This window comes from Clavelina lepadiformis, chromosome 1 (genome assembly GCF_947623445.1).
Source record: "Clavelina lepadiformis chromosome 1, kaClaLepa1.1, whole genome shotgun sequence".
Taxonomy (NCBI): Eukaryota; Metazoa; Chordata; class Ascidiacea; order Aplousobranchia; family Clavelinidae; genus Clavelina; species Clavelina lepadiformis.
The window spans coordinates 20,666,544-20,677,405 of record NC_135240.1 but is presented as its reverse complement, the minus strand read 5'-3'; the positions used below and the strand labels follow the sequence as shown (position 1 = coordinate 20,677,405).

General features: G+C 34.6%; 1 protein-coding gene across 1 annotated transcript; it reads left to right on the top strand.

The window, feature by feature from the left end:
• The first annotated feature begins 5,397 nt into the window (after nucleotides 1-5,397).
• LOC143471148 (uncharacterized) lies at nucleotides 5,398-9,466 on the top strand. The gene is made up of 10 exons (XM_076969529.1): nucleotides 5,398-5,784; nucleotides 5,969-6,388; nucleotides 6,623-6,811; nucleotides 6,994-7,098; nucleotides 7,259-7,357; nucleotides 7,506-7,592; nucleotides 7,742-8,019; nucleotides 8,214-8,330; nucleotides 8,473-8,632; nucleotides 8,800-9,466. Exons 2-10 carry the CDS (start codon nucleotides 5,986-5,988, stop codon nucleotides 8,979-8,981), a joined length of 1,620 nt encoding a protein of 539 aa, XP_076825644.1. The 5' UTR covers nucleotides 5,398-5,784; nucleotides 5,969-5,985; the 3' UTR covers nucleotides 8,982-9,466.
• Nucleotides 9,467-10,862: the final 1,396 nt, after the last annotated feature.

The window sequence follows — 10,862 nt, the reverse complement described above, 5'->3', positions numbered from 1 at the left end:
TTTTGGCCTTTGGTCGTGTTTTTATGTTATTTAATTTTATTTTAACAGACTAATGATGCCCAAGTGTAGGCGAAATATATTTCTGTTTCCAGCTCGTTCAAGCCGATTCTGGTGTTATCTTACTTTCAACATTAGCTTACAAACTTATGTATTTATAGAAAATTTTGTACAATAGTTGCTGACGTGATAATTAAGTTATGATCAAGTCGAATAGAAATGAGATTACTATAGTTTTTAACGCTGGATGTCGCTACAGGTTAGATTAGTTTCGGGGTTCGTATGTGCCAAGATAGCAAAACGAAAAGTGCGGTAGATGTAGAATTCTCTAATTACCAAAATTTTTTGCTAGCAAAGATTTGATATGAAAAAAAAAAGCAAAAGCTCTTTCTAAAGCTTAATCATAACCTGTAATTCGGGCAAAGTCTGAATGCCGGAAGCACCATTGATCTACTGCATACTAAACTAGAGGTCAAAACTAGAAATGCTCTTCGCTCTGGTTTGCAAATCTTCACTTTCACCTAAAGTAAAAATCGTCTTTTATCGCCTATTCACTTGGCCACTTCACTGTCATTTATTTACAACCAACAAAAGTAACCGTTTACGTAAGCAATAAGTTACTGTGCACATGCCAAGCAGAACTATTTGAGAAGATCAGAACCATCTTAAAATGTTGATTTTTTTGGTGTGTCTCCTGGGTGTAAAAAGAAGACTCTTGTAACATTCAAAGCATGGATTTAACCATGGCTGTCGTCAACAAGCAAAATCTGCAGTTAGAAATGTCTGTGCAAATCACTGCCTTATACGTTTTACCGTGACAAAATATAGCCCACATGTTGACTATTTACAAATTATTAACATGTTCAACAACAATGAAACAATTAACTATTGTTTATGTATGCGACAAGAAGTTATGTGATGTGAGAAAGTGGAATAGTAGTAGACTAGCTATTTTTTGGTCAATTAGTATACTAGAAAATGAGCTTTTCAAAAATAGAAAATGGTTAAATTGTTATTGCCAAAAATGTATTGCAAAATCGCGCTATATAATTATGTCGGAGATGATGTGAAGTAACAAAGTGAAATCAACTTTTTTGACGACTAGTTTTTTTATCAAATAAGTATCTTGCAAATTTCGTAGAAACCAGTGATAGACTAGCAAACGCGTTTTGGCTAGAATACGACTATACAGGTAAGCGATTAATTTGTAATGTTGAAAAAATACGTAATGTTTATTTTCAGCACGGAAATGTCACAGGTTAGGGTATACGAGTATGTACCATAAAATACTATGCAGCAACAATTGTTATTAGTGCTTTATGCATGTGCTAGCGAAAGTTTCGCTTAGCGTGCTATAAATTAGCATCTATACTTCACCAGTATAATACACAAAAGTACAAGTTACGTTAGATCGGACTTAAGCAAGATGTTTCTTTTATGTTCTACTTAAGTTCATATCTTATTCGGATAAGTTATTCGAGTATCTTGTCTTTAATAGAAACGTTCTATCCATATTTCATCCGAAGAAAAACGTCATGCACATATCGTTGCTACAACGTATGTCACAATTAACGCTGAAATTCCGTTTTTTTCAGTTTCTAAAAAAAGTTACTTTTAGGCACTCTGATATTGGCAAAAAAGCAACAACCGTTTATCGTTTTTGTAATTTTCTCTACATTAAAAGCAGAGTAGTAACAACTCTATTGACATAAACTCTTCGCGCTTTTGCTGAAAGGAAAGCAGCACGTGAAAGGAAATTTTTTTATAGGCTAACATTGGTTTGCAAATTAAATTACTGCAGCTTTAAAGACATAGAAGACTTTTAGAGAGATGATTTAAGAAAAGAAAAACGTAAGCCTACACTAGATAAAACTGTTGTGGCTTCTAATTATTATGCTCAAAAACATTAACTTGCAAATGAGAAACTCAAAGCCGTTTAATGTGAGGGGTAAGTCCAAAAACAGGTTGGCCGTAAATCAAAGAATAGTTGTCAGTAAACATACTGATGAAAGGATTTTAATAATATGTACTGGTTAAACAGTTATTGCCAAAATTGTATCACAAATTTAATTTCCTGTTATAACTTATAACGAAGACGAAGACCGTGGTAATTATGACGTCACCATGTAAAAACTATATGTCTGATGACTAGGGTTTGTATTAGCTGTGATAGGCTAGCTGACACGTTTTGGATGGAATACGTCTCTATAGGTACGTGATCAGTAACAGGTAATGTTTATTTTCAACATAAGGCTGTCACTGACGACAGTATATGAACTGGTAAAGCATTCTTGTTTTTATCGCAGTTACTGTTATTATGCCAAATTTGTTCCGGGCATTGTGCCGTAGAGGTATGGCTTGACTCAACATAATTTTTCCGCTTGAAAACCTAGGATATTCCCATTGGGTTCTGGGAAAACTTATAAGGTTACAAGCTAAACCTACAAACAAGAAAACAATACATGCAAATTTACCAGGAATACAAAGTTTTTGATCGAAAAACTTGCGTTGAGTCATGCGACACAAAGCAAATTTGGAACAAATTTGACAGCCAGAGAAATTTTGGCTCGACACCGGTACCGGACCAGGCTAGAACCCACAGCCAAGATTGAACTGTATTGTAGGTTAGCATTTTCTTTAACCGGTACAAATACACCAAAAGTAAGCTAGTTTAGACTTATTTAACGCAAAATTTTCCTGTTATACACTTAACGATACACTATAATTATACCTATTACTTTTTACTTGTCTGTCACCGGAAAAATTCCATTCACACTTGATACAAATACCTGAGTCATCCCTATTATCTGCTATGGTGTCGTAATAAGAGCCGCCAACTCGTCTAATTAAGCCATGAATTTGCGTTTATTGCCATTTATGTATGGCAATAACTGCTTAATCGCTACATATTAGTACAAATCCTTTCTGTAGTATATTTACTGACAATTACTCTTTCGTTTAATACCAAATTGTTTTTGGACTTGCCCCTCACTTTGGTTAAGGAAATATTTGGCAAATATCGTTTTACTTTATAACAGCATATAGTTTAAATCTAACAACAAAATTTTTTGCTTTTTTCTACGATTATATAGATATAGGCCTATGTCCTAATCTATTTGTTTATTGATGACATGTTTTTTCAAAATGAAGTAGCTTTCTTTATTTGCAAACACATGTATACAATGCGGTGCAATCAAAGTGATTCCTTTGGAGCCTTAAAAGTGAGTTATTGGGTTCAACCGTTTAACATCTTTACAAAACAATACAAATTATTTGTTCAAAACGTTTATTAAGAGATCCGATTATACCCAACTATGTCAACATTAATTAGCCTTGTTACATAAACTATACATAACATGTTCAAACGAAGCGATAACAATAATTCTGTAAATATTACATCTGGGTTTTATCTATTCAGGGTCAAGAAGACGCGTCTTGTCAACGGTGGCAGATTCCACGCACTCTTCTATTGCAACCTCAGAAGCGAGTTATATAGAAGAGCTGCGAATGATAACACACGAGCTTTATCATAGTCCAATTCTTGTCAACATTAATCTTCGCGATTTTATGAGAACAACGTTTAATAAGATCTATTTACACAATTTATGTCATCTTATCCACCCCTATTCTGATAATTTATTATCTATTTCTTCGAAAGTGCAGCCTTGCGTCCTAATTAATGTACTCTAGGATTGTTTTTTTTGTAATTGAGCCTAAATTAAAAGTAACCGGTCCATGCGTCGAAATCGAATGGATGTAAGATTAAAATTTGTATGTAAATCGTGTTTTCTCTGATGGATTACATGCCAGGTACCTTTGCTTGTCAAAAACAAACACAAAAAAGGAAGTGGTTTCTAATGATCGACCGGTTTTGGACAGTTTTCCTTTAAGCTTACGTGTGCGCCTGGCGAGGAAACTAAGGAAATATTGCTGATCACTAAAAACCACAAAACGGAAGGATTTCGACGAAACTCCATCTAGATTAAAACCAATTAGGTCTTGTCATACAATATTTAGTGGAAATAATTTTTCTTAACACTCAAACTAACTGTCAACTATACTAATTAACAATTAATCTTCACACTTATTTTAAATTGAGATATACACACATTGCGTTAATAAATACTGTAAATTGGTATATACACATCAATTTAACACAAAACTTTATCACGAGGTTTGACGCACGTGAAACATTGAAAATCAAAACAAGAAACATATTTATTTTGAAAATTATATAATTAAATTATATTGACACTGCATGGGTTTAAAATAAATAGGTTATACTTTGAAGAGTTTTCGGTCGGTTATCGCGATCCACAAATATATGAGGTGGAAAATTACGCATGTATGACTTTACAGATAAAAGTCCTCGTAAGGTGCCACAACGTTATGGTAGTTTGCGCACTGAAAAAAAACTATTCCATTTTCATTCAGGTATCTGGCATAAAAATGATCGGTATCGGATTTAGTATATGTGTCCGAAATACATTTCTTTTTTAAGGTCGTAAAAGCCGACACTGGTTTTACCTTATGCTTTGTATCATCGTTATTTGATGCGGACCATGTGGCATGCCTCACTATCACTATATATATAAAGTGCTTTATGATATAACATCGGGCTTATTTTAGACAAAGGAATTGTGTTGTTGGGTTGTTGTTTTAACAGGGCAATTCAATGGTATTTTGTCACATAATGAATAACTTAATATAGTTTTCCAAAATACAAAATTTTAAGTAATGTGACTTGCTTAGTATATCATCACAATGCCAATAGCGTTACACATTATAGGCCCTGACGTTTTATAATAAGACACAATCTTGCATTATTTAGAAGGATAAATTAACTTTAGGCCATTTGATTTATAGATGTCATTTTTCGTATAAATTGGCATCTTTAGTATATTTTGTATTTAATATCGGTTAAGTTGACTGAAATCAGTCTATACTATGCCTATTAGACCAATATATAAATTTGTCGCAATACCAACTTATTTTTCCAAATATCCCACTTAAAAACAACAACTTTTACAAAACCATACTGATTCCATTGATACCAAATGTAGAATTAAGAAATACTGTGTTATCAGTATGTGTTGTAAGATACGTTTTACGAATTATTATCAGTTTGTGTCATCTTTCACCAATACAGGGCTTCTTTGCACCGCTAAAACCGAAGCAGTTTTTGGAAAAGCAGAGGTGTCGAATAAACGAAATCAGGAAATCGTTTCTTTACGATGAAGCGGTAAGCACGCGCTGCTAATCACAAAGTGCAGCAAGCGCAGGAAATAGATGCTAATTCTATGTAAAGCATTAAGATGGAAACAGAAAATAAATTTCCTTCTTCGCTGGTATAAAGACAAGAAATAAGCCAGCGAGCCCAGCACTTAATCGTCGCAGGTGATTCTAGCGTGATTGTTGCAAATGATCTTTTTCTTCTGTTCTGTATTTTTAACAGGAAATCTTTAAAATGAATTTGATTTTTTTGAAAATGGTATTTACGATATTTTTGTTGATTAGGAATATTTAAAATTTTTGTTTTTTCTTACAAAAACAACAGAATTTTAGAGAAAGGGGTAAAATAATCTCCTATAGTTAAGCCTTCTAAATGGCGAGGTCAATTTTCACATCTCTCACAGCGCATACACGGTGATAACATCGACCTTGTTTCATTAAACGCAGTTATAGAGCAATACAAACATTATTAAATTAATAATTAAAGAGGCTCACGTGGGCAAATTGAGTGGAGCCTTCTTCGCTTTCCTACCCAGAAAAGTTTTATATTAGCAGGTAAGGAAAATATTTTTTCGATTCACGGTAACTCAACGTGTGATGAGAAAACCCGCAGACTGCTTGAAATGCCAAATACGAGAGAAAATTCTTCGCCATAGCTTGGGTTTGCTTACGGAGCGCAGATGATTTTTTATTTATGCGGTTTGAAGTCAAATAATTTTGAAAAGCTTCTGTTTTACAGGAAACTGTGAAAACAAAATGTTAAGGACGCAAATAGCACCATCCGTAGATCTAGATATACAAACTCAGCCACTTTGCCTGTCAACGAAAACGGCAGACAAGGCGCAATTAAATTTATCAACTTCGACTCACCAAAAGCTTGTTGAAAACTTGAAAAATCTTGAAAAAAATTTAACCAAAGTGAATCAGAGTGGAAACGACGGAATCCTTGTATTGAATCAGGCAGAAGAAAAGCCGCATAACTTGAGCAATATTACCTTACTGGCACAATCCAAGTGTCACGTTACAGAAGAAGGTTCGAGTTCAAAGATTTCCGAGGCGAATCATACTTGGCGAACTGTGCATAACAAAGATTTCAGCCAAGCCTGCTGCAACAACTTATCGGGGCCTAAAGAAAAGCAAAGAAAATTTTTTAAAGCAGGTAACCTAGAAAGGTGTTTTGCATATACGTAGTTCTAGAACCTACGCTCGTATTTTGGGATATTCTCAGTATATACTGTATGTTCGCACAAGGTAGGCAGTAATGGGTATAAACAAATTATTTAACGGCAGAACGCAAGTAAGTTAGTATATTGCAATAGTTCGGATTTTAACATAAATATCTCAGCAATTAATGAACTTGTTTACTTAATAACTTTTCAATATGCTGTATCAGATATGGGTTTTCTGTCGATGGAAGTAAAATATCAGACTTCCGCTCGTGATAGAGCGGTGAATACAACGGCATGCGAAAACGGCTGCAGGGAAGATTCTAGTTCTGTCACAACAGTTTCCGACTCTGCTACGTCACCCCGAGATTTATGGAGACCCCCCGTGGATGCTCTAAACTCGGACGGTGCAACTGGTAATTGCATTAATACTGAATGGTTTATGGTTTATGGTCTTGATATCAGCATAAGATACCGTCAGTAATGACAAGTTTTTGTATGCGTTTCTGCCATGGTATCAGTTAATTGAACGTTACTTTTTCGATTATACATTCTTGCGAGGTTCATATAAAATAAATTTGATTCTGTATGTTTACAGGTAGCAAGCCATCATCACCAGACTATCAATCCACAACCCATTCTTCTGAATCATGCTCTTTCACTGTGCCAGATTGGAACAATGACGCATTGCAGCGTTTTATAGGTGAGCACTAAGCAGACACCTGTTTGAAAAATTCCTTATATGAAAACGAGGGTTTTCTGGTCAATAATGAGTTTCGAATTGCGTTTGCTTCTTTTTCTTGCCAAAAATTTAAACTGCTTATGGAATGTTATTAATTAATTAATTTGTTTGGATAATATAGCAAAATCTCAAATGTTTCGTTTGCCGACTTGGTTCCAAGCCCAGACGCAATTGCATCAACAAATGCTGGTACAAAGCGAAAGCAAACTCTTTCTAAAAGGTAAAGCATCGCATTAAATTAGGAAGCGGATAAAGAACCGCAGAGCATTTTAGTGTTTCTTTGCTGTTATGACGAAAACCTCCTGAGACGGTTTATAAAATTTAGCTTAAAGCAGGGGTTGTAACATCTAGCTTGACGCATTTTGCAGAGGATAACCGAAATGTGAATGCTTTTCAACAAACAGCTCGAGCAAGAAATGTGACCTCATTCCTGCGATCATTTCCCTTCTATTCTGGTACATATCTTCCGTTATATCTATCATGAAAATTAAAGCAGCGATGAGACGAATATTCGTTTTATAAAGTGAAAACAGAGATATAAAATCCACAGCTATTTCGTATGTTGTATGAATTGGTATAGTAACTTGATCAAAACTGTGTCCAGGGTTTTCGACGCTTTTGAAATCTGTACCCACGTCATCGGGAGCACTACTGGAAGACTCAAACCAATTTGACACCAATTTTTTGGAAACTTTTCGTGAACAGCTCAAACTTCAAGCTGCAGCTAAACCCGCACTACAAAGTTTTGCCCTTCCCAGTCCGCTTTTTTCTTGCAACGGGTTCACGCCATTTTCTTTTCCGAGGCCGGAGATGCTTTCGGCCGTACCCTCCTTTAAGTGCCCTCAGTGTAACAAGGAGTTCTCTAGCCTTCACGGCTTACAGGTAACAACTGGAAGCGCTTTGTATTTGGAATTATACTAAAGACATTCTACGGATTTAGTATGATTAATTTCTATCTGTTTGCCGATTTGCATTAACTTTTTTACAACTTCGTTTAAATATAGGCAAATTTTAAATTAACCTTAAACTACTTGAACGAAACTTACAACAAAGCTTTATCTTATTCTTATTGAAAGATTCATGCCAGGCGAGCTCATTGTGAGGAACGAAGTTATAGCTGTGACGTCTGCAACAAAAGTTTTGGACATGCAGTGTCATTGGGCCAGCACAAAATGGCTCACGGAAAAGAAAAAGTAAAAATAGGCAGATGCATTTGTATGCTACATCCATTAAGTTCACTGGTTTCTTGTGTTTATCAATTTACGTTGGTCTTCAGCTATTAAACGGTCTAAAGTAAACGATAAGTATTCCCTTGTTAATTCAGATTTTTCATAGGTTTTTGAATGTCAAATTTGCCACAAGACATTTAAAAGGTCGTCAACACTTTCAACGCATCTTCTAATACACAGCGATACGAGACCGTTTCCGTGTCCTTATTGTGGAAAGCGCTTCCATCAAAAGTCGGACATGAAAAAACATACATTTATCCATACAGGTTTGTATAAAAAGAGGTGGTCTATAGTTATTACTTGCTAAAAACTTGGCGAAACCGCTTTTGTTCGAAGATAAAATCCATGCCCATTCTCTCGAATTTCTCCTTTGTGGCAAACGCTGTTTAGGTTTTTGGTTCACTACTTACCGTTTAAATATACTTTATATTAGGAGAAAAGCCACACAAGTGCCGAATCTGTGGAAAAGCCTTCAGTCAAAGTTCCAATTTGATTACCCACATGCGCAAGCACACTGGTTACAAGCCTTTTGCCTGCGACTGCTGTGATCGTGCCTTTCAGAGAAAAGTAGACTTGAGACGTCACAAAGAATCCCAGCATGATGTTAAAAAATAAAACCCAAATTTATTCTTGTGTAGTCATAAACTTTGATGATGGGTAAGCGGTCAATGTTGTGACCGACTAAGCGCAAACTATATGCACAAAAGCTTTTTCTTTGAAAAATTGAGCAGCCATTATCGATGAACATGAATTGGTTTATGTATGTAATCATGTCAGTCTTATCCTATAAGTTGCGACATAACTTCATGTCTTCGCTTTCCAATAAACATATTTGGCCCTTCCACCTGAGCACTGTGATTTAAAAGTAGGTTTAAACTTGTTTCGGTTCATAGCAATCTTGATTTGTCGTTTAGCTGGAAAGTTGCCCCAATTGCCTTTGAAACTTTCTTCAAAGATATTTGATGCACTGTAAAAAGCGGTACTTTCTTAAGCAAGAAATATCAAAAGTCGATTTTTATTTTTGTTTTTACTGTGTTTAGTTATGACTTGAAAATTTTTAAACGAGATCTCGTTCTAATAAATAAACAGATTTTATTGAATTTTTATGAAATAACATAATTTTGTTCCGAGTCGTTAGAGCTATACGACAAATATGTTCAAGGAAGTATAACGAAAACATTACGCGTTTTAAGTTGCAGACAATAATTATCAAAGGATAAATAATGATTTCTGGGTGTAACAATTAAAATAAAGCAGCATTAATTCAGAAGATATAGGTTTGCAGGATTTGGAGCTTTCGCTTTGACTTGTGTTAACGGCCAGGTAATGTGGACAATGTTGTGACAAATACATTCGAACGTGTATTGAGTAATGTTGATGATATAGTAGACGCATGTAGTGCGAAATTGAGATAAAATGAGCCACAAATTCATTTGAATTTTAAATTAGTTTTATCTCATCAAACGCACTTAACTTATCGAATGGCTAACTTCTTTCAAAAATTGTTGAAAGGTTCATTTTCAGGTCTGAAAATTAAATTTTGCTGTTAATGCTGAGTGTTCTTCAAAATTAATCGTGTGTCAAATAAACGGCGGCCACTTAATTAACCTTCGAGTTGACGTGCAACTTTTGCAATATAAATGATTCAAGTTGCTAAATTGCTCATAATACTGCTACCTCTATAGGTAAAAGCGAAATTCCGAAATTGAGCTTATACTGATAGGAGTCTTTTTGGAAACAGTCCTTACCCATAAGCTATACATCCATTATTCAGTCTGGGTAGCATATAAATCCACTTTATAAAATTAAATTCCTCGTACATTTTGATTAAATTTTGCTGCGATATATATTCTAAAATAAAATTAAAAATACTGTTGATGGGATATCTATGAAATTGCGATTTTCATTAAATTTTAATGAGAACAAATGAATTTTTCTTCCAGATCACCAAATCGACGTTTTAATATGTTAAGAAGATAGATCTTTCATTAAATTAATATCAAAGCGCAGCCATTTTGAAACGATTTCGGGTATACCAAATATACGTTTTGATTGGTGTATTTTTGTAAACTTTGCTGTATAAGTGTATAGGCTTACAAAAATGTGCCCTGTTGTTACTGACCATGTAAGAAAATGCCTTAAAATATGGTGGTTTTCACTATGATCTTGGATGGCATCATTATTTTAAGGTAACATGACCTTTTCTAAACTCACTTGTTTTCATGTAATTTAAAACAATTGAATTTTTTAAAGGATTTATGCCTTACTCAAAATAAGACGACGTCAACTGCAAGTCATTTTCAGGAATAGAAACCAACAGAAGTGTATGTTAAATGTATACAAATGTATAATATATATATGTATATTGTATATGTATATATGTGCACGTGCGCGTGTGTGTTTGTGTGTGCATTAGAGTTTTAGTGGTAGCTTCGTATGTTTAATGCACAACAAAAGTAGGCAATATTTTGTAAGCATTTTGCCGTTTTTTGAATT

Coding starts and splice junctions, on each gene's coding strand:
- LOC143471148 (XM_076969529.1), top strand. CDS start 5,986: ATGTTAAGGACGCAAATAGCACCATCCGTAGATCTAGATATACAAACT. Junction 6,389..6,622: donor AAGAAAATTTTTTAAAGCAG/GTAACCTAGAAA, acceptor ATGCTGTATCAG/ATATGGGTTTTCTGTCGATG. Junction 7,099..7,258: donor CGCATTGCAGCGTTTTATAG/GTGAGCACTAAG, acceptor TGGATAATATAG/CAAAATCTCAAATGTTTCGT.